Source organism: Aegilops tauschii, chromosome 2, assembly GCF_002575655.3.
Source record: "Aegilops tauschii subsp. strangulata cultivar AL8/78 chromosome 2, Aet v6.0, whole genome shotgun sequence".
In the NCBI taxonomy this organism is placed as follows: domain Eukaryota; kingdom Viridiplantae; phylum Streptophyta; class Magnoliopsida; order Poales; family Poaceae; genus Aegilops; species Aegilops tauschii.
In genome coordinates this window covers 70972270-70997018 of record NC_053036.3, presented here as the reverse complement: position 1 = coordinate 70997018, position 24749 = coordinate 70972270, and the positions used below count along the sequence as shown (strand labels likewise).

General features: G+C 48.7%; 1 protein-coding gene across 1 annotated transcript; it reads left to right on the top strand.

The window, feature by feature from the left end:
- The first annotated feature begins 10178 nt into the window (after positions 1-10178).
- Positions 10179-23650, top strand: LOC141040752 (protein FAR1-RELATED SEQUENCE 5-like). Its single transcript, XM_073506868.1, has 5 exons — positions 10179-10336; positions 18608-20365; positions 20447-20864; positions 21532-21674; positions 23356-23650. The coding sequence occupies exons 1-5, from the start codon at positions 10179-10181 to the stop codon at positions 23648-23650; spliced, it is 2772 nt and encodes a 923-aa protein (XP_073362969.1).
- The last annotated feature ends 1099 nt before the right edge of the window (positions 23651-24749 follow it).

Sequence of the window (24749 nt, the reverse complement as noted above, 5' to 3'; positions counted from 1 at the left end):
GGGATTTACAGATCCAAACCTCACTCTCCCTCCCTGAGCTAGCATCCAACAGAGCGCTCCGCAAAAAGCCATTCTCACATGGCCGGCGACGCAGCTCTTCAGCTCGCCCTCCTCGTTCTAAGTCGGGGGATTGGGGAGAGTGTTCAGTCCCTCATAGCCGTTTAGTAGAGCTACAAACCCAAGGGTTTCTCCCTCCAGCGTTCATGGTCCCGGTCCGAGCTGGAATTGCCGCTTACGATGGAGGGGAACAAGCGGAGGGATCTCCAAATCCGTCTCCAGAGGAGCGTATATGCCTCATCCCGCATCTGTTGAGGGGCGTCGGGTTTCCCGTCCATCCGTTTCTTCGCGGACTCCTGGAGTTCTATGGCCTCAAGTTGCACAACCTCACTCCTGCCTCTATTCTTCATATAGCGGGGTACGTCGCCCTTTGCGAGTTATTTTTAGGTTGCGAACCACACTTCGGATTATGGAGGAAGCTGTTCTGCCTTGTCCCCCGCACCCAGGGAGAATCCCTATGTCAAGTGGGCGGGGCCGAAGTATGGCGCATTGCCGAGACCGGATACCTGTCCGGCACTCCAAAGAAGGCACCAGAAAACTGGTCTTCAGAGTGGTTTTATATCAATGACGTTCCCCTTCCGGATCCAGTCCGGACCGGCCTCCCCGAGTTCAGTATCGCCCCGCCGAGGGCACGCCTCAGCTGGTGTCCCCGGGGCCCTTAAGAAGAGGATACGAGGGAAATACACTTCCTGATGAGCAGTCGGATTGACGACAGTCGAAGTTATGGCAATATGCATAAGGCGGGGAGTGCAACCGCTTCAATATCGGGGGAAGCCCATGTGGCATTTCAACGGGGAAGACGATGCCACCCGCTGCGGCCGTAAGGGTCTGGACTCCGCCACTGCTTTGGCAAGGATATTGTCCGATTTATACCAAGGGGAAGAAGAGGAATTCCTCCGCATCAAAATACGGGACGGATTCTCCATGTACAACCCCCCAGAGTGGGTAAGTCGTCATTTCTTTCCCTGTTTCACTTACTTTTAGCGTTCTTCCGCTAGGATTGCCTGCATCGATGTTTCCGAGCAGGAACTGAGGAGGGTCGTAGAAGGAATCTTCAGCCCCTCCCCACAACCAGAGGACCCTGGAAGGGCCCTAGATCCAGGTCTCAATGGAGATCCGGATATCACCGTGGAGCTTGTCGACGGGGTATTTTATCAAGCGAGCTGAGGTGGTACCTTGGTGGCCCTTACGGCTGACCATCCCGGACTGCTCCCTGCATTGCGCGTAAGCCTAAACTTAAAAACCCGATCCTCCGAAGAGGACTCCCCTCAGGTATTATGATTCACCCTTGAGGTGTCGCGCTGTTTGCAGAGGCGACGGCCGGAGCGCGGGGCCGAGCCCCTGGGGACTCGTCAACCACAGGCGTCCGGATCGGGCAGGCTCAAAAGAAAGGCGGTGAGGGTGGACACACCGCTGCAGAGGTAAAGTAATAACCTTTCTTGCAATTATAGTATTTGAAATATGACAGCGCCCTTCGTGTCTGGCAGGAAGAGGAGTAGCCGGACTATATCCGGGGATCCCACCAATCACGCTTCCACCAGCCATGTTCCAGAACCGGCTCCAAGGGCGGAAGCGGACACGGGGCCCGTACCGCATAGTTCTCTGACAGAGGATGCGGATATGTGTTCGGCCACGAACTCCAAAGTGGAGAGAGCCATGCATCACCGACGCCGGAGGGCCGTGCTTTGGCACAACATCTTTTCTCGAAGAGGCATTTAATGCCTTCAATTCGGCAGATGCGTACATCCGAGCTGCTCAAGGCGGGATTGCCCAAGCGACGAACCAGTATACCAAAGATATACGGGTAAGAAATTTTGATAAGTATATATAGCAGTAGCCCCTGAGACTTGAAATAGTTGGAACAACTGTTTGAAGGATCAACCTATACACAGGTGCTCGTGGATAAGAATGAACAATTGGCTCGGGAGCTGGAGGAATGTAAGTCCCAGCTGAGGGACGCGGTTACCAAATTAGAGGAATCCCTGAAGGCCTCCCTTGGTAACATTTATCTCAATTGTACGAGGATGCACCAGTTAGTAAATGGCTGGTATGACTAGTCTAACAGAAAATTCTGCAGACGATCCCGGGGTGAATCCGGAGGGCGTAACGGATCACGACTCGCATCTTAAAAGGCAGCTAAAGGCTGGCGAGCGCATCCTTACGCAAGTGAGGCAAGAGAAGAACAATCTTCAAGATGCCAATATTCGGCTGGACGTAGAATTAAAAGACGTCCGCGCTCAACTGGCGGACTCCGTGAAGGAGAACCAAAGGCTGCGATGTGGCATTTATGGTGAGTGCCCTGACGAACTGTATGATAGTTCGGCGAGGAAGTATATTGAAAGGCTTTTGCTTGCAGGGATGTTAACGGGTCGCCCTGAAGAGGAAATACCCTCATCTGCAAGTGATGTACTGCAAGAAATGTCACAATTGCACGAGCGAGCTCGGCGGGTGATGAATGGCATTGCTCAGGCCTTGTGGCCATCAAGCCTCCTGCCAAATGGCATGGGGGAACTTGTGGACCTGCTTCAAGGAGCCCGGCGGCGCTTCCGACTGTGGAAGATATCAGCGTGCCGGCAAGGTGCCAGAGAAGCTTGGGCAATGGTGAAGACGCGCTACACCAAGTTGGACCCGAACCATATGGCCGAAGTAGGACCGGCGGGGCCCGATGGGCAAGAAATTCCCGTAAATCTGGTATATGACTAGGTAGCGTTAGCCGCTAAATATTCTCAACAGGATTGTAAGCTAGATAGTCTGTTGGATGGTATAGAGGAAGAATACAGTCAGTCCAAGTGACTGTGTAATGTAATGGGTGTAAGAAGCCCCTAGCCGGATTAAAATCATTTGTCATGGCGGACCTTTTCGCTTCAGCCCTCGGATCCTATAGTCCGGGGTGTGTCCGAATACCCGCTCAGTTATACAAAACCGGGGTATGCGTGGAGACCAGGTGTAGGGGTCATAAGTGCTTGAACAGACAAGTACCCAACTAGTTATGTTATATTACATGGATAGTAAGAAACATCTTCTAGGGAGAATAGTTCCGTTAGGGGTTCCTTTCCCTAGGTATGCATGCGGCAATGCGCATGCCCGTACTGCGAACGATGGCGCAGGATAAAAAACTTCTGGGGATTTACATTGTAATAAATGAATACATCTTTTGTTCACCGATCGAATATTCTCTTAAGGAAACTAGCTTTCAGCTTCACCCAGTCTGAGGTACACATCCGGCTGAACCGGCAGTAACAATCACAGAGGTGCTCCCCTTATGCCCTAGCCGAATTAACGGGAACGTAGGGCATAAATACAAGAGCCAGGCAACCCAGCTTGGCCACATCTTAAGTCATATCGATGCATATAATGGTGAAGAAAAGGCACATATGACAAAGAAACTCATATGCGATGGGCAAAAAGCCAGTTGAGTAATTATTTTTAGCTTCCGTATAGGAAGCCCCTAGGTATTGCTTACACACATAGTGAGGCCGGAGTAATCCGGAAGTCCGCACTGTATGAAATACTTTGTGTGAAGAGAAAAAAGGTCGAGAAAGGAAAATGGGGTGGAGCATAAGTAAAAAAAAAGAAAAGAGGGAGCAAGGAGACGAACACTGAGTTCGGCGTTACGCGTAGAATCTCCGGAGTCTGGCCGCGTTCCATGGGTTCGGCTCGAGTCTGTTATCGAATGCATTACGTAAGCGGTACGCTCCTCCGGTGAGAACTTTGTCAATGACGAAGGGACCTTCCCACTTGGGTTTAAGTTTGTCCTTCTTCTTCTCCGGTAGGCGTAGGACGAGCTCGCCAATATTGTAAGTTTTGGCCCGCACTTCTCTACTTTGATATCGTCGAGCCTGCTGCTGATAGAATGCGGAACGAGCCTTTGCGACAGCGCGCTCCTCTTCCAAGGCATCCAAATTATCCTGCCGATCTAACTCGGCTTCCTTCTCTTCGTACATGCGTACGCGTGGCGAATCATGTATTATGTAGCAGGGTAGTACTGCTTCCGCCCCGTACACCCTGAAAAATGGTGTATATCCGGTGGTGCGATTCGGTGTGGTCTGCAGCCCCCGGAGTACGGAGTCGAGCTCCTCGACCCAGTGCGTATCTGACTCTGTCAAAGATCGCACTAGTCTGGGTTTGATGCCGCTCATGATGAGACCGTTTGCCCGTTCGACCTAGCCATTTGTTTGGGGATGGTAGACGGAAGCGTAGTCGAGCTTAATGCCCATTTTGGCGCACCAAGTTTTCACTTCATTGGCTGTGAAATTTGAGCCATTATCAGTGATGATGCTGTGGGGGACACCGTATCGGTGTATGACCCCGGATATGAAGTCTATCACTGGTCCGGATTCGGCCGTTTTGACTGGTTTGGCTTCTATCCATTTGGTGAACTTGTCCACCATGACTAATAAGTATTTTTTTCTTATGGCTTCCCCTTTAAGGGGGCCGACCATATCCAGCCCCCAGACTGCGAAGGGCCATGTTATGGGGATCGTTTGGAGAGCGGTAGGGGCATATGACTCTGATTGGCGAAAAGTTGGCAACCGATGCAATGTTGAACAAGGTCCTGTGCGTCTGCTCGGGCCGTTGGCCAATAAAAGCCTGCATGGAATGCCTTGCTAACCAGCGCTCGGGCCGCAGCGTGGTGTCCGCCCAGTCCGGCATGGATTTCAGCCAAGAGTTGCCGCCCTTCTTCTTCGGAGATGCACCTTTGGAGCACTCCGGTCGCGCTTTTATTATAGAGATCCCCTTCATGGACTTTGTAAGCTTTGGAACGCCGTACAATGCAGCGTGCTTCATTTTGGTCTTCGGGGAGTTCCTGCCTATTTAGGTAGGCCAAGAAAGGCTCAGTCCACGGGGCGATGACGGCCATGATTTCGTGGGCTGAAGATGTTACTTCGGTGGCAGAGCCTCCGATTGTGTCTGATGGTTCGGAATCTGGGGGTGTGTTCGGGTCCGTGCTGGTATTGCCGGACTCCCCTTCCCATACTACGGATGGCTTGAACAACCTTTCCAGAAATATGTTAGGTGGGACGGGGTCGCGTTTAGCGCCGATGCGGGCGAGGACGTCCGCCGCTTGGTTGTTTTCTCGGGCCACATGGTGGAATTCGAGCCCCTCGAACCGAGCTGACATTTTGAGGACGGCAGTACGATAGGCTGCCATTTTCGGATCCTTGGCATCAAAGTCTCCATTTATCTGTGATATTGCGAGGTTCGAATCCCCGTGCACCTCTAGGCGTTGGATGCCCATAGAGACTGCCATCCGAAGACCATGCAACAGAGCCTCGTATTCGGCTGCATTGTTGGAGTCTGTGTATAATATTTGGAGGACGTACTGGACCGTGTCTCCGGTGGGAGATGTCAGGACTACACCTGCTCCCAATCCGTCTAGCATTTTAGAGCCGTCGAAGTGCATGATCCAGTTGGAGTACGCGCCGTACTCTTTAGGGAGTTCGGCTTCCGTCCATTCGGCGACAAAGTCCGCCAGTACTTGCGACTTGATGGCCCGCCGTGGTTTGTATATTATGTCGAACGGAAGGAGCTCGATAGCCCATTTAGCAATCCGGCCTGTAGCATCGCGGTTATTTATTATGTCATTGAGTGGTACTTCGGAGGCTACTGTAATCGAACACTCTTGAAAGTAGTGTCGCAACTTCCGGGATGCCATGAAGACCGCGTATGCTATTTTTTGAGAGTGTGGGTATCGGGATTTGCATGGAGTGAGGACCGTGGATACGTAATAAACCGGCTTCTGGAGCGGGAATTTGTATCCGCCCACCTCTCGTTCGACGACGAGTACTGCGCTTACATCTTGATGTGTCGTGGCTATGTATAATAGCATAGGCTCGCTGGTATTTGGCGCGGTTAGGACTGGGTTACTGGCCACTAAGGTCTTTATTTCATCGAGTCCGGCCGCGGCTGCGTCCGTCCACACGAAGTGTTCGGTGCGCCGAAGGAGGCGGTAAAGGGGTAATGCCTTTTCTCCTAACCTGGAGATAAAGCGGCTCAAAGCGGCCACGCATCCCGCTAGTTTCTCTATGTGCTTGAGGTCTGTTGGTATAGCCAACTGTGACAGCGCTCGGATTTTTGCCGGATTCGCTTCAATTCCTCTATTGGAAACAATGAAGCCCAGCAGTTTCCCCGAGGGGACGCCGAAGACGTATTTTTCCGGATTGAACTTGATGTCATATGTTCGGAGGTTATCAAATGTAAGCCTCAAGTCGTCTATTAGAGTTTCGACGTGTCTAGTTTTTACGACCACGTCGTCGACATATGCCTCCACTGTTTTGCCGATTTGTTTTTCCAGGCATGTTTGAATCATGCGTTGATACGTTGCGCCGGCATTCTTGAGCCCGAAAGGCATAGTGTTGAAGCAAAAAGGGCCATATGGCATTATGAAAGCTGTTGCAGCTTGGTCAGACTCTGCCATCTTTATTTGATGGTATCCAGAGTATGCGTCGAGAAAACACAGCGAGTCGTGTCTAGCTGTGGCATCGATGATTTGGTCGATGCGAGGGAGGGGAAGGGATCCTTGGGGCAAGCCTTGTTGAGGTCTTTGAAGTCGACGCATAGGCGCCAGGATTTGTCCTTCTTTGGTACCATTACCAAATTTGCCAGCCAATCCGGGTGTTTAATATCTCTGATGAACCCGGCCTCGAGTAGCTTAGCTAACTCCTCCCCCATTGCTTGTCGTTTGGGCTCTGAGAACCGCCTTAGGGCCTGTTTGACAGGTTTATATCCATTTAGTATATTAAGGCTATGCTCGGCCAATCTATGCGGGATGCCCGGCATGTCCGACGGGTGCCAGGCGAAAATGTCCCAATTCTCGCGTAAAAAGTCTCGTAGTGCGGCGTCCATTGCGGGGCTCAACTGTGTCCCGATGGAATCTGTCTTCATGGGGTCCGTTGGATGGACTTGGAATTTGACTATTTCGTCTGCGGGTTTAAATGAGGTGGACTTGGGTCGCTTGTCGAGTATCACGTCGTTCCTGTCCACGGTGGCCCGCAGCGTTGTTAGTTCTTCGGCCGCTAGGGCTTCGGATAATGCCTCCAGGGCCAGCGCTGCGGTATTGTTTTCGGCGCGGAGTGCGACGTCCGGATCACTGGCTAGAGTGATGATTCCATTGGGCCCGGGCATTTTAAGCTTCATGTACCCGTAATGGGGTATGGCTTGAAAGCTTGTAAACGCGTCCTACCCTAAAAGGGTGTGGTATCCGCTGCTAAAAGGGGGCACTTGGAATGTGATCTCTTCGGACCTGTAATTGTCCGGGGTGCCGAATACCACATCAAGTGTGATTTTTCCCGCACACCTCGCTTCCCGACTAGGGATGATTCCCCTGAAGGTGGTGCCGCTTTGTTCAATGCGGCTTTTATCAATTCCCATCTTGTTGAGCGTTTCTTCATAGATCAAGTTTAATCTGCTTCCGCCGTCCATGAGACTTTAGTGAGCCGGAAGCCATCCACGATTGGGCTAAGGACCAGAGCGGCCGGTGCCCGGACAGTCCGGAATCGAGGTTCGTCACTGGCATTGAAAGTTATAGCAGTGTCGTTCTAGGGGTTTATCTTTGCCATATGGAAAATTTCAGCAGAGCTTCGATGAGCCCGCTTGCGCCTATTGTTCGAGGCGAAAGTCTCGAAGACTGTTAATACCGCATTGTGTTCGTTGGCGGGATGTTGTTCTGCTTTATGGCTTGCAAGAAGATCCTCGCCGCTTTTTGCGACCTGCCGGAGTATCCAACATGCTCTAAGGCTATGAGTTGGTGTCGTGCCCGGAGCGCTGTGGAGTTTACATGGCCCATTGAGCCTTTCTTCCAATACGGTTCCCTGCCCTGAGATATGTTTTGATTTCTTGGGGGCGGGATCGGGCGACTTACGAGAGTTCGCCCGTTTAGTTCGGACAAAGGTCTTCGTGAGAGCCGTACTCTCCCAAAATTCTGTTTGGGTTTTCCAGGCGCTTTCCATCGCGCAATACTTCCGTACTATGAGTGTCAGATCCGCGAAGTGTACTATGTCACGGCGGTTTATAGCATTAAGGAGTCCTTTGTCCGTGCAGTTTTTGCAGAAGAGTAAGACTACGTCCTCCTCGTGGCAGTCCTTGACCCTGTTAAGCGCAAGGAGGAATTTGGCCCTGTAGTGATGTATAGTCTCCTGGGGCTCTTGCCTGATGCGGGAGAGACGGTTTAAGACCTGACACCCAGGGGCGTGGGAAGTCCCGAGCCTGACGGTTCGGGCTCCGGAGTGCCGCCCAATTTCTTTGGCCCAATGCCCGGTTCCAAGTCCGGAACCTGGGTCATTCCTTCCTTTGAGCACGTATTCGGCTCAGGGAGTTCGGTGATTCGGACATAGCTCGTCCTCAAAGTCGAGGGGCGGTCGCGGTTCCTCCACTACTGCCATCTCGTGGGTGGCCGGCGGGGATCTGATATCCCTTTGATCGGGTTTAAGCCCGATCCGGTCATAGTCTGTAGCGGCTCCCAGAGCGGCGATGCGATCCAAGAGCTCATTAAGGGAGGAGAGCTCCATTGGATTCATATGTTCGGCGAGTTCTGAACTGACGTGAAGGTTATGATTGATGACTCGAGAGGTCATCGTCGGCTCTACCGCCGATGGGGCGGCCATGATGAAGCCGCCGAATCGGAGAGTTTGGCCTACAGCCAGAGCTCCCCCCCCCCCCCCCAGGTGATGTCGTCTTTGACGACGAGACGAGCCATCGGGCCTTATGGCGACGACATAGAGGAACTCTCAATGAAAGCACCAATGTCGTTGTCAAAACCGGCGGATCTCGGGTAGGGGGTCCCGATCTGTGCGTCAAGGCCGATGGTAACAGGAAACGAGGGACACAATGTTTACCCAGGTTCGGGCCCTCTTGATGGAGGTAAAACCCTACGTCCTGCTTGATTAATATTGAAGATATGGGTAGTACAAGAGTAGATCTACCACGAGATCATAGAGGCTAAACCCTAAGAGATAGCCTATGATGGTATGATTGTAATTGTGATCGGCCTTCTAAGGACCAACCTCTCCGGTTTATATAGACACCGGAGAGGGCTAGGGTTTACATGGAGTCGGTTACAAGGAAGGAAACATAATATCGGATCGCCAAGCTTGCCTTCCACGCCAAGGAGAGCCCCATCCGGACACGGGCCGAAGTCTTGAGTCTTGTATCTTCACGCTTTAATAGTCCGGACGATGTATACAGTCCGGCTGTCTGGATACCCCCTTATCCAGGACTCCCTCAACGGCAAGGCCTGTTGCTGGGCGAAAAACGTTTACCTGAAATAATAACAAGGATTCGCTCCTTGTCGCGGGTTTCACCCACGAACGAAAAACCCGGCAAACATCCCTTTTTCATTAAAAACATACCATACAGGTACAGTTCATATGGAATGAAAAACATGAGCAAGGGGGATTACAAGCTTTAAATTCTACTAATGCCCGCAGGCTTACAAGTTGAAAAAAGATAAGGTGCCCGTAATCCCTTTCTTGTCCCTCTCCTCAGGAGGCAAGTCAAGGAAGCGAAAAGGGGCAAAAGGGGCGCCTAGGCGAGCTACGAGCAGCAGAAAGCACCAAGAGAACGTCTCGGTGGCCGTCCAAAGGCTGGCTGGTGATGACGGTGCCAGGGGAAGAGCTGGAAGACGAGGCGGCAGGACGTCAATACGCGATGAAGGCGTCGGTGCCTGCGTACTCCGACTTGACGGTGTCGCCACCCACCCTCTTCCTCTTCCGCAGCCTCCCAACGCCAGCCGCCCAAGGAGACGACCCCAAGAAGTTCAAGGAGCTGGCCCCTCCCCCGACAAATCCCGCCGGAGGAGCGGCCAGGTGCACATGCTGCTGCTGCCGCACCCACCCAGGCACAGGGCATCCGACGCCTAGTCGGACTCGTCCCCGTCTTCTGCCCCGTTGTCCTCCTCGTCACTCTCGCTCGAGGAAGAGTCTTCGCCATCAGAGGAGCTCTCCACGCAGCACCTTACGCGAGTCCCGAAGTGCCCAAAGGCCTTGACGGAGAGGAGGCCGCCCTCCATTAACTTGAAATGGAGAGTGAGCCCCTCTGTCAGGCTGTGGATGCGAGCAAAGGTCTTCCACCCTCGGCAAAGATACATGACGTGAGGGGCGGGGAACTCGACGTCGGCCCCTCATATGCAGCCGCAGTGCCTGCGGCGGGTGCAGCTCCATCTCCCGCGCAAATGGGGTTGGGAGATGAAGACGACGGCACAGCGGCTGGCGCAGCCTGAGGAAGAACTCATGGGGGTTGTCCCCGACGTGGCCCTCCACCGGGGGAGGGGCCGCTGGCGGAGGTGAGGCCGATGCGCCACCCCGTCCTCCTCTTCCCCGAGCACCGCGACGGCCTCGAGCTTGCCCCCTCCCCCTTCCTCTAACGGCTGGCTCTGCCGCCACGAGCTCTTGGGGAGAAGCGACGCGTTGTCTGGCCGAGACCCTCGCCGCCACCAATGAAGCATCGCCACGCCCCCTCGCCATGATAGAAGGAAGGAAAGAGCAGGAATGGAGAGAAGCATGTGACGAAGGATTGAGAGGCCTCGTTCATCCTGCTCCCCTCTTTATAAAGAGGCGGGGGCGGGGCTCGGCCACCCCTTTCGGCCAATCCGGCTCATTGAAGTGACAACGGGCGGGGTCGTCAACCGCCCTCCCCGCCCAATTGAAGGCGTGTGGGAAACGACCCACGCACGTGTAACTTCCCGTATCCCACGCGCCTGCCATTCGCTCTGCATGCAGCGAACATGGCGCAAGAGACGGACGTAATGGGACGTGTGGATCAACAGTTCCCCAAGTGGGGAAGAGTAAATGAGCAGCGACCCAGCGGTCTCGAAGGGACACGCAGGCTGCCTCTTTACTGTTCACCACATATGGAGACAGCATGCTTCGGTCACCCGCGCGCGCGACCCCCACATCACGCAATCAACGCAGGTCGTGGGGAAGCGCAGCGGACGGAAAGTGGCCACGGTAAAAAACCGCCCCGCCTGCCCGCACACTGTTTTTGGGCCTAGCCCAACAACCGCACCGCGCTTATGTTTGGCCCAGGCCCGGGGGCTCCTGTCGGTGTACTAAAATAGGGTTCTATTTCAGTACCCCTTACCAAGTGCACGGGCAGTCAGAGCCGCGCGGCCACGACCACACTAAGCAGGGCAAGGGAGAGGGCCGGAGCCACAAAAAAAACCAAAAAGCAACGCCAAGACCGAGGCCACAGAGAGTAGATGGACGAAGCAGGTTTCCCCGGCAAGACCCTTGCCGGGGCAGCACGTCCAACGCCAGTGGAGCGAGCCACCCTTGAGCCCACGGTTTCCAACACCATCAGCCACGTTGGGCCAGGGCCCGGGAGGCACCTCCATGGTGGTATGTAGATCTTTGTGAAGACAAGAACAACACTCTTAATCAGAAGAGTGGAAGACGGCGAGCCTCGGCGAGATCCTTGCCGAGGAAACCCACAAGACCCTTGGCAAGATTCTTGCCGGGGACGAACGCAACGCCACGGCAAGACCCTTGCCGGGGCCTCGGCAAGGCCCTTGCCGAGGGCGTCCGCGAGGCCGCAGCCAGGCCCGCACCCGCCAAGCTTTTCGCCACCAATCCCATGCAGCTGCCAGCCCACCAGCCGAGCAGGCACCTGCGTGTCAACGCAAGGCTCCTCCGCCAACTCAGCACGTGCCTACGTGGTGGCATGCAGGTCTTCGTGAAGGCTCCACCACCGCGCCACCTCAGCTGCTTGCCTGCCTACATGGCGCCACCACCTCGCTGGCCCAGACGCGTGTCAAGACGAGGCGAAGCGGCGGTAAAGTGGAGGGGACACGTCAGGGGCGCATTAAATGCGTGTTCTCCCGTAATGGCTAGCGATAAGCTTAGCCACAGTACCCCGATGGCACCTCCTGGTGCCACTATGGCGATCCCTTTGCCTATAAAAGGAGACCCAGGGCATCCAGGAGAAGGATTCGGACTCTGGGACCAGTTACGCTCCTTGTAGCTAGTTCGAGAACCTCATGAACACAAATATACACATCCAAGCAGGACTAGGGTATTACGCATCTCTGCGGCCCGAACCTGGGTAAACGATCTGCGTGCTTGTACTGACTGCTGATCCTGCTATCCTCACCACCCAGCGCCCCGCAACCGCAGAAGGGATTCTTGTGATCCCATAGGTGTCGTTTCCCACCGACACCACCGTAATACTTATGCTATCTTCAGAGAAGCCACTAGTGAAACCTATGGCCCCCGGGTCTATCTTTTATCATACAAGTTGGCCATCTAATTTTATTTGCATCTTTACTTTTCTTATCTATATCATAAAATACCAAAAATATATTTATCTTATCATATTATCTCTATCAGATCTCACTTTCGCAAGTGGCCGTGAAGGGATTGACAACCCCTTTATTGAGTTGGTTGCGAGTTCTTGTTTGTTTGTGTAGGTGCGTGGGACTTTTGAGGAGCCTCCTACTGGATTGATACCTTGGTTCTCAAAAACGGAGGGAAATACTTACGCTACTGTGCTGCATCACCCTTTCCTCTTCAAGGAAAACCAACGCAAGCTCTAGACGTAGCACCCCCGTGCTTGTAACAAGCCTCCTCATGAAATGGCGGCCATAGGTAAATGTAATTCTCTTAGGGGCCACCGTATCTGGTTATCTGATCTCCCTCCCAATGTAACCGTTGCTGTGACCGCCAATTTGGTAGGTCCGACATAAAACTTGGAACGCAAGGTGTTCCAATTGTTGGGGAACGTAGTAATTTTAAAAAAATTCCTACGCACACGAAAGATCATGGTGATGCATAGCAACGAACGGGAGAGTGTGTCCACGTACCCTCGTAGACCGAAAGTGGAAGCGTTTAGTAACGCGGTTGATGTAGTCGAACGTCTTCGTGATCCAACCGATCCAAGTACCGAACGCACGGCACCTCCGCGATCTGCACACGTTCAGCTCGGTGTCGTCCCTCGAACTCTTGATCCAGTTGAGGCCGAGGGAGAGTTCCGCCAGCATGACGGCATGGTGACGGTGATGATGAAGTTACCGGCGCAGGACTTTGCCTAAGCACTACGACAAGATGACCGAGGTGTGTAACTGTGGAAGGGGGCACCGCACACGGCTAAGAGATCAGTGATCAACTTGTGTGTCTAAGGGGTGCCCCCTGGCCACATATATAAAGGATGGAGGGAGGAGGAGGCCGGCCCTCATAGGGCGCGCCCAACGTGTGGAGTCCTACTAGGACTCCCTAGTCCTAGTAGGATTCCACCTCCCACATGGAATAGGAAAAAGGGAAGGGAGAAGGAGAAGGAAGGAAGGGGGCGCCCCCTTTACCTAGTCCAATTCAGACCAGTCCATGGGGAAGGGGCGCGGCCACCCTTGAGGCCTTTCTCTTCTTTCCCGTATGGCCCATTAAGGCCCAATACGAATTCCCGTAACTCTCCGGTACTCCAAAAAATAGCCGAATCACTCGGAACCTTTCCGATGTCCGAATATAGCCTTCCAATATATCGATCTTTACGTCTCGACCATTTCGAGCCACCTCGTCATGTCCCCGACCTCATCCGGGACTCCGAACAACCTTCGGTACATCAAATCACATAACTCATAATATAAATTGTCATCGAACGTTAAGTGTGCAGACCCTACGGGTTCGAGAACTATGTAGACATGACCGAGACACATCTCCGATTAATAACCAATAGCGGAACCTGGATGCTCATATTGGCTCCTACATATTCTACGAAGATCTTTATCGGTCAAACCGCATAACAACATACGTTGTTCCCTTTGTCATCGGTATGTTCCTTGCCCGAGATTCGATCGTCGGTATCTCAATACCAAGTTCAATCTCATTACCGGCAAGTCTCTTTACTCGTTCCGTAATGCATCATCCCGCAACTAACTCATTAGTCACAATGCTTGCAAGGCTTATTATGATGTGCATTACCGTGAGGGCCCAGAGATACCTCTCTGATACACGGAGTGACAAATCCTAATCTTGATCTATGCCAACTCAACAAACACCTTCGGAGACACCTGTAGAGCATCTTTATAATCACCCAGTTATGTCGTGACGTTTGATAGCACACAAGGTGTTCCTCCGGTATTCGGGAGTTGCATAATCTCATAGTCTGAGGAACATGTATAAGTCATGAAGAAAGCAGTAGCAATGAAACTGAAACGATCATAATGCTAAGCTAACGAATGGGTCTTGTCCATCACATCATTCTCCTAATGATGAGATCCCGTTCATCAAATGACAATACATGTCTATGGTTAGGAAACATAACCATCTTTGATAAATGAGCTAGTCAAGTAGAGGCATACTAGGGACACTTATGTTCTGTCTATGTATTCACACATGTACTATGTTTCCGGTTAATACAATTCTAGCATGAATAATAAACATTTATCATGAAATAAGGAAATAAATAATAACTTTATTATTGCCTCTAGGGCATATTTCCTTCAGTCTCCCACTTGCACTAGAGTCAATAATCTAGTTCACATCGCCATGTGATTTAACACCAATAGTTCACATCACCATGTGAAACACCCATAGTTCACATCGCCATGTGACCAACACTCAAAGGGTTTACTAGAGTCAGTAATCTAGTTCACATCGTCATGTGATTAACACCCAAAGAGTACTAAGGTGTGATCATGTTTTGCTTGTGAGAGAAGTTTAGTCACCGGGTCTGCCACATTCAGATCCGTATGTATTTTGCAAATTTCTATGTCTACAATGCTCTGCACAAAGCTACTCTAGCTAATTGCTCCCACTTTTAATATGCATCTAGATTGAGACTCGGAGTCATCTGGACCAGTGTCAAAGCTTGCATCGACGTAACCCTTTACGACGAACCTTTTCTCACCTCCATAATCGAAAAACATATCCTTATTCCACTAAGGATAATTTTGACCGTTGTCCAGTGATCTACTCCTAGATCACTATTGTACTGCCTTGCCAAACTCAGTGTAGGGTATACAATAGATCTGGTACACAGCATGACATATTTAATAGAACCTATGGCTGAGGCATAGGGAATGACTTTCATTCTGTTTCTATCTTCTGTCGTGGTCGGGTTTTGAGTCTTACTCAATTTCACACCTTGCAACACAGGCAAGAACTTCTTCTTTGACTGTTCTATTTTGAACTACTTCAAAATCTTGTTAAGGTATGTACTCATCGAAAAATCTTATCTAGCGTCTTGATCTATCTCTATAGATCTTAATACTCAATATGTAAGCAGCTTCATCGAGGTCTTTCTTTGAAAAACTTCTTTCAAACACTCCTTTATGCTTTCCAGAAAAATTCTACATCATTTATCATGAAATAAGGAAATAAATAATAACTTTATTATTGCCTCTAGGGCATATTTCCTTCACCAATTCAAAAAAAAAAAAGATCAGGTATGTATTTTTTATTTTATTTTGTTTTCTACTTTCAATAATTCAAGACTTAAAAAAGTTCCAAAAATTAAAAAAATGAGAATTTTGAAATAAAATGTTTTGTGGATTAAAAAAGTTCACGATTTTATGAAAATGTTTTCTTATTAAAAAAATAAAATTTAGAAAACAACTTTTCAGGAAATACAAAAATGTTCATGATTTTTCAAAAATTTACTTTATCAAAAAATGTCCGTTAAATAAAAAATGTTCATGAATTTAAAAAATTGTTCCACCAATTTCTAAAATAATTTTCGTCCATTCTAGAAATGTTCGCCAATTCAAGAAAAAGGTTAGAAATGTTCATAATTTTTAAAAAATGTTTGCAAATAGTATAAAATGTTAATGAATTCAAAAAATGTTCTTTGTTTAAGAAAATGTTGGAAAATTTGTAAAAGTGTTCATGAATTTGAAAAATGTTCACGATTTCAAATATGTTCACGAGTTTAAAAAAATATTCATGATTTCATGAAAATGAGAATGATAGTGTATCTTGGTGTTGTAGCTAAATGTGATCATGGCTATTTGAGATTATGATTTTTTTTCTCCTGTTGCAACACACGGACCCTTTTGCTAGTATACTACCATGTGCGTTGTTTGCTACATAGTCGTATAGTCTTACATCATCTACATCTGATCTCCTCAGGTGACCCTTATACATCCGGGCGAAAGGCTCATTTAGTGATCGGTCACAAAATAGCGAGTCAGCCGGACTCCTCAAACCGGTCCTATATGTCCGAGCTGACCGGCACCACCATATTCAATCCATATTTGGGGCGGATATGAGGAGGACCGACGCGCCCGGGCGCGTTCGCAACATTAGGTCCGACAGATACGACCCACCATAAATTTCATGCCCCCCAAAAAAAACCTGGTCAGACTAGCCCTTTCCTCTCCTCTTTCTCCCTCGTCCGCGTCGGCCCTCCACTAGCTTTGCGCCACCCAACCTCCACCACCGCTTAGGCCCCTCTGTGCCACCACCATCGCTACAAAACTCCTTCCGGGCAGTCTCGCCACACCAGACATCGCTGCATTATGTTCGGCTCTTCTCGGATTACACCTTGCCCTCTATGTGTTCAATAAATTGTCCGAATGTATTTTTGTTATTTTGTAGGCAAAATGGTGAATTTAGACAGTTCGAAGGGTGAGGAGCATCAACACAAAGAACTTGAGTTAATTCAATAGAAGTTATTTGATTCGGAGGTTTGGAGGACGAACATTAATGAGATGATGATTATGATGCGCATCCAGGAGAAAGTGGAGAAGGAAGTGGAGCACATTCTAAACCTCAAAGGTTCAATCAAAGGGAAACGAAGTCACCCGACCAAACCCCACACTGGCCCACATGCCGGTGTCCCGACTATTGGGTGGCGTGTCCGGCCAAAGAAGGACATGAGCAACGATCATCGTTAAGGAATGTTTGCTATACGCCCATAGTATTGCTTAACTTTCCAGCTGTAGCTAGTCTTTGCGTCAATGCGCAACGGGTCATGTATAGTTATTCTTAATCATTCATGCAGAGGTATTTTCGGCTGTAATTAGACTTTGCACAGTTGATGAAAAAAACTTTCAAATAGTTCGTTTAGCTTTCAACTTGTAGTAGATTTTTGCGTAGTTATAGACAGTTAAGGAAAAAATTCAAATAGTTTACTTAGCTTTTTGTTTCGTGACTTTTTGGTTACATTTTCAAATAGTTTGCTTAACTTTTGGGATGTAGTTGGTCTCTCCGTCAATGACGCATCGGGTCATCTAGTTATGAAATCGGAGCCATGAGACATCTAGGGATCATCGACAACCGTGATGGTACTCGGCCACCTGAAAAACCTACTCCCTCCGTCCACATGTAAGTGGACATTTGGCATTTAAAATCTGTCCACAAAAGAGTATACTTTTATCTTTCCAATGCACTTTGAAGTTCAGAAAATGTCTCTTTCATCACACAGTAATCAAGACCAATAACATTCAACACATGGTCTCCTCACTTTCTACATGCACTTTGCTCATTGCGGGTGGGTAATTAAAGAGGAGAGAGTTGGCGGCTTGCGCCTTCCCAATGCATGTTTTACTCCACTCTATAATCTGTCATATTCCATATGTACATTGAGGCTGCCCGTAATGGTAGTATTATAACTAGTATCATGCATACCAACTAGACAACTTTGATGAGGTGGCATAGAATTAAATGAAGAAACTAAAGGTTGAGTAACATATCATAATACCGTGTCATAATAAATAATATACTAATATGTGTCTTGCATGACAATAAATAAAGTTATCTATGATACTATGCATTGCGAAGATAGTATCATACACTAGTATCATATGCATGATACTAACTCATGATACTACCCACTACGAGCCACCTTATTCGTGGATGGAGGGAGTATAAATAAGTAATAGCCTCATTGGTTAAGTACTATACTAGGGCAACATATTTGATGAATCCTACCTAGTTCGTGTATCCGTGTAGCCGTTCCGTTTCAACCCCACGATCTCAATCCCGAGCATCACGTGCAGCCTAGGGACTAATTACGTTTAGACGCCCGCTTTGTAATCTAACAACCATCTTACTTCACAGAAAACCCCCAAAACCTTTTACCCAAGAGTAGCCCGACTGCTTCTACGCGTCTTGCGCCGCCGCCGCCGTCGTGTGCTCCGATTTCTGTCGACTCGATCCCGACGTCGTCCGGCACCCACGAGAGGCAGGTACCGTCCCAGTCTTGTACATGCTTGTCTGATCCCACGTTAACATGAACCTGACAACCATCGGCAAACGCTGTACGCATCAGTCTGTTGTGCATGTACTTCTCTACGTAGACCTATCTCCCCTATAACTGGTAATACTTTGCTGCAGCGGCAACTACCAATGAGCAACTAGCAAGTACAACGATGTCATTTGCAATCAGCGACACGGAGGGCATCAAAAGTTTCAGGTAAAACTACACACAAATTCAGTCCGTGTGTATACACGTGTGAGTGTAGGTTGAAAGGCTAATCATGTGGCCATGTGTGCAGCAGTATCGATCCAATCAATAACGTTCAAATGCATATGAGCCATGGAGGACTTAGTACACCCCAAAAGAACACTGACGTACCCCTCTTTGTAAGTTCAGTTTGCACTAACAACTGAAACTATGCATGAAGTGCTTATTCTGGTTTATTCCTGACATTGCAGTCTTCATCTTTTACACCTGAATGTGATGAGCACTTGAAGCCTAAAGTGGGTATGGCATTTGAAGGACTCGAGGCAGTAGAGAAATTCTACAAGGCATATGCACATGAATCAGGTTTTGGTGTTCGAATCGGACAACAGAAAAAGATTGATAATAAGGTGGTCCGGACTAAGCGTTTCATGTGTAATAGGGAAGGATTCAAGTCAAAAGATAGTAAGGAGATAGATGACCCCTTGAAGAAGAGGCGTAAGCAGACAAATACGCGATGCGGTTGTGATGCCCATATCTTTGTTAGACTTTGTGGGGATAACACCTACAAGATAGACTCATGGGTTGAGCACCACGTTCATGGTCTTGTATCACCTGATAAGCGTCATTTGATCAGATCGAATCGTACAGTTAGTGAGAGGGCAAAGAATACTTTATACGCATGTCATAAGGCAAGCATTGGAACCTCTCAAGCATATGGGCTCCTGCAAGTTAGCGATGGCGGAATTCCGAATGTTGGCTGCTCAAAGAGGGACTTGCAGAATTACTACCAAGCACTCAGGTATAAAATCAGAGATGCAGATGCTCAAATGTTTGTGGCCCAATTAGCTAGAAAGCAGGAAGTGAATTCAGCATTTTTCTATGATTTTGATGTGAATGATGAGGGGAAGCTAATGCGTGTGTTTTGGGCGGATGCCACGGGCAGGAAGAACTATAGTCAGTTTGGTGATGTCATATCCTTTGATTCTACATACACCACTAATCAGTACAACATGATATTTGCACCATTTACTGGGGTTAATCATCACTTACAAAGTGTATTTTTCACTGCTGCATTCTTATCAAATGAGAAGGATGAGTCATACATTTGGTTATTTGAGACCTTCTTAATTGCAATGGGAGGGATAGCACCTAGACTCATCATAACCGATGAAGCCACTAGCATCAAGAATGGTATTGACGAAGTTCTTCCAACAACCGTTCATAGGTTGTGCATGTGGCATATAATGGAAAAGGTTCCTGAAAAAGTTGGACCTATGATTAGAGAAGATTCTGAATTTTGGACGAGATTGAACTCATGTGTTTGGGGTTCGGAAACTTCAATAGAGCTTGAGTCACAATGGAATTCCATCATTACAGATTTTGGGTTGGAGGAAAATGAGTGGTTGAGTAAAAGGTTTAGCATTCGAGATAAATGGATACCGGCGTACTTTATGGATATATCTCTAGCGGGCATTCTCCGAACCACTTCAAGATCAGAAAGTGCAAATTCGTTTTTTAACCACTTCATTCATCGAAGGCTTGCTTTTGTTGAGTTTTGGCTTAGGTTTGACACAGCTTTAGAATGTCAACGTGAGGAAGAATTAATGGCAGACAACAGAAGCATACATACCACCCCACAACTATTTACGCCATGGACAATGGAGAAACAAGGTAGTGAGGTATTCACATATGAGGTGTTCGAGAAATTTCAGCTACAAGTTATTGCTGCTAGAGACCATTGTTGTGTTCAGAATATTACACAAGGTGTGGGGGTAAAAAATGTGACCCTGAGAGGTCGGTCTGGTAAGATTAGGGAGGTTTGCTATGACATTGGAAGCATGATAGCAAATTGTTCGTGCAAGTTATTTGAGTCACTCGGTATTCCATGTCGCCATATTATCCAAGTTTTGAGGATTGAAAACCAAAATGAGCTTCCTAGCTACTACATTATGAAAAGATGGCAGAAAAGGTGCAAAAGGTAAAAACAGTAATGCATGCCAATCGATTTCTTATTGTTATTCCATAATCATATGACTAGCAACATTCTTTTGTTTTGCAGGGAGAATGTTTATGATGAACAGGGGAACCTACTAGAAGAAAAGCCCATGGATTCACTTGATGCGGCCACAAGAAAGAAGATTTCAGTTGTACGAGATAAGATGGAAGAGCTTATTCAAAAGGCGAAACATTCAGATGAAGCATTGGACTTCTTAACATCAAGTGTGATGAACATTGAGGCGCCTTTGGGCCAAATGATCCCTGAAGCCACCCAAAGCACTAGGCAAGAGGAATATGAGGCTTTTATTGGTTGCAATATTCCCACTGAAGTTCATATTCATCCGCCGACTGATGTTCGTACCGTGGGGAGATGCAAAAGAATAAAGCGAGGAAAGGAGATCAAGGACGGGGTTCAGAAAAATAAGGACAAAGAAGGCAAGGCAAAGGTCGCACGCTTGTGCAAGACGTGCAAGCAAATGGTATTTCATGATAGTCGTAATTGTCCAAGCAAAAAAGGAGGGAGTGTGACTTTGCAAGATATGCAGCCAAATGGTGCCTCCTGATACAGTCCAAGCAAAGAATGTTTTTATCTATATTATCATGCACACTCTGAGCTAGTGAATTATGTAATGGATGAGAATTTGCGTCGTGTCAAATTAAAGTTGACTTGATTTCTGACAAGTTTAATGCTTGTCAAATTGCTACAGAATATCAAACATATTTATCAATTTCAGACATTTTTACCAGCTATGCAAGCATGATTAAATTTCTTTTTATAATATTAAAACTTTTACTGTGGCAATACTGCATGTTTATTTCCTCCCGATTTTTTGATCAGACTTGCATTGTCCAGTAGCACATAATGAAGTTTGTAGGTGTTCAGAAAACTTATGATGGTGACTTTTGCTTATAGCTTTGATCGCAAAACTGCATAGCCATCGCAGGCCTCTTCTGTACTTCAAAGCTTTACTGAAATGGTCGCCTGTTTTACTAACGCATAACTCAATAAGTCACTAGCCTTCTTGGCAACAGCAAAGAGGACTCTTTTTTTACCAAATGCCAAGCAAACTAACAAGAAAAAGCTCAAGCAAAGCCTCTGATTTGAACCTGCCATTGCCATTCATTATGCTGCAAAAATTGATACAGTTTACTGCTACGGGCTTTTGCACTAGTAATGTGCATGTCAGTCAGCCGAATGCTACAGGACAGTACTTGCACAAGTTCATCGGTTACAGCCTTCCTGCAGACGAGAGGCTACAACTTCCTCTGAAGGAATCACCCTTGTCGGGGTAGGCCATCCAGGGAGATAGCGCCTGATCTGAGAGGCTTCGTCACCGGAGCCGAACGACGACAGTTCGTCATGGCCTTGCCTCCGAGACGACCGCCTGGGCCGGTTCGTCGCCGGCGCCGAACAACGTCAGTTCGTCATGGACCCGCCGTCGAGGCATCCGCTTGGTTTGCTTTGTCACGGGCGCCGGACGACGTCGGGATCGAGTCGACGGAAATCGGAGCACACGACGGCGGCGGCTGCGGCGGCGGAAGACGCGCAGAAGCAGTCGGGCTACTCTTGGGTAAAAGGTTTTGGGGTTTTCTGTGAAGCAAGATGGTTGTTAGATTACAAAGCGGGCATCTAAACGTAATTAGTCCCTAGGCTGCACGATATGCTCGGGATTGAGATCGTGGGGTTGAAACGGAACGGCTACACGGATACACGAACTAGGTAGGATTCACCAAATATGTTGCCAGTAAGCAAAATTGGAGGGATCATGTTATATGAGAAAATTTAGTGTGGTGAAATGAGTAGCGCAAATTACGCCCCCTCCCCCTATGGAGGCGATCCCCCAGATATCCGCCTTCGGTAACCCAGTACCACCGCCGGAACCCTCTGCCATCGGCCTGAACCAGTAGGTGAGAGCGCATGTCCCCCCGCCCCACCGCGCACTCGTCGAGGAGGACCCGCTGGGTCTCCACAAGATCCGGAAGAAGATGGCAGGGATGATCCGTTCGCTGATTGCCCAGAGGATAGCAAGGAAAGGCGCGTAGGGCATGGATGGGGGCTCAAGTGGATCTCAACCAAATGCAACTCTAGGCTGAGTCAAAGAAGGAATGGACTGGATCCGGAAATCTCTGCAGGACAACGGGTCAGGAGAGATGATCCCGCGAGATGAATGGGACTGGAGCACCAGACCAGCAATAGATCCAGCACCAGAAAGTGCATAAACACCTGTGAGCCCTCTCCTGCTCGCCCTACTCAAAGTCAGGAATGTGATCAGGAAATTGCATGCATAGTATCAATTGTCGATATGGTACGAGAGTATGAAAGAAAGCACTTTGGTGTTAAAGGTTCAGCCTTAGGATATCATCAGAATCGCAGAGATTCGGTACCAAGTGGTTACACAGATCAAATAAAGCCCCAACAAAGCGGGGATCGATTAAGGAAAATAACCCCATTTCGGATGCTATGAATGGTCTACCAAGCACTGTTTTGTCACAAGATCAGACCCATATCAATCTCACCCAGACAGAGGATCCACCCGATGACATAGTGTGGAATGTATCATTCAGAGATGATCTAATGCCTTTGGAAAACCAATATGGCTGGGGTATAAAAACTGGTAAGATGATGATATCAACTTGCGCATCACAGACCTACAAGCAACCCCCCACCACCACCACATCTGCACCATGGAGAACACTGTTGACAGAAAGGTGAAGAAGGCTGCGACAGAGAGCAAGCTGGAGGTGGTCGCCTCAAATGGCAATGAACGTGCGGGCAGGAGGCTAGAAAGGGATCCTCCTCGCATGGACAGAGGGAGGCCTCCCTAATGGAGACCCAGCATGCCCCTGCTACGTCGGCGATGGAGGTTCAGACCTTCGACGTCGTGGAGCTGTGGACCTCACCAGGGCACGAGCTGCTATGCGTACCCGTTGGCTAGCTGTTGGCTACTTATTTTCTGTGTTGCCCTTCAGTACAGAGGGGTTGTTTGGAGAGCTAAAAAGCAAATGGGGCCTTCGTGGATGCATTGCCTACACCCTGCTCTGCAACAACAGGTTCATGCTGGAGTTTGAGCGCGAAGGAGACAGGCGCTTCGTCCTGGAGAACGGGCTATGGACCCACCAAAAGGGTGCGTTCCTGATCGTCCCGTTTGATGGCCAAGGTAAAACTGCTAATGTGGTTGTGAATGTGATGCCCATTTGGGCATGCATATATGACATCCCCCCCGGCTCATGCTCTCTGAGGAGATGGGATGGAAGCTGGAGATAGAGCTCGACAAGGTTCTGAGAGTTGACGCTGATAAGAGCGCAGGGCCGGTCCACAGATAAACGGGGCCCAGGGGCAAGACAAGAACATGGGGCCCTTCTTGACACAAAAAATCTCAAATTTTATTTATTTTAAAAATTAGAAGCAATCCAGTACATAGTGTAGATTGATGGAACAATATAGCTCCAGAACAGCTCGATTTTGTAATTGTTACAATGAAGATATCTTTTTTTCTGCAAAACAAAACAAACAATGAATGATTGTTATTTATCGACACACGGTATTTCTGAGTTTGGTGAGTGAGCTAGGTTTTTTGTTTACTACAACTATTATCACCCTTGTTGGTATCATCAGCAGCAACATAAATATTGTCAGTTTTTGCTCTTCAACATTTACTACAGTCAAGTGCAAAGAATTACTACTTTTGGAAAACTTAGCCATTACCCGCCAAAAAAAGGAAAACGAAGCGATTGATCCTTTCTGGGATTCTACCAGCTCATCTATCCATTTTTCTTCCTTCCTTTAATCACTACCAAGACAAATACTTTCTTGTAGACATGTCACCAAACAAGCTGCATAAAAATTGTTAATACAGGAACAGAAGAACCTGGAAACGGATTGATGCGGATGTAGGTGGCTTGATCCACAGGCCGCAACAGCCAGAATTAGCACGAATAAGATGCCGCTGCCATGAAGTGAATAAAATTTAGGGAAACACTTAGGCCCCGTTCGGATCTTGTCCTGCTCCCAGCTTCTGCGGCTCCGCGCTGGAGACGGCCCGAATGCCACGGCTTCAAGAAGCCAGCTTCGCGGAGCGATGTCCCCTCGCAGTGCAAAAACGAGAAGCTGGGGCAACCCCGCTCCCAAAAATCGAAGGAGGAGGAGTTGGAGATAATTACTGATATGCCACCGCCAAGTGACCGGGTGGCAGCTTACCAGTTCACTAGTCATGTCTTTCTCCCAGATACTTTGCTATTCTGGTCGAAACGTGGCATGCCTTTCCTTCGAATGGGCCCGAAGCAAGTTTATTGGGCTACCAGCCCAACTAAACTAACTGGAAGTGGAGCTGACCTTCCGAACATTTTCTTTGGAGCCCGTTTTT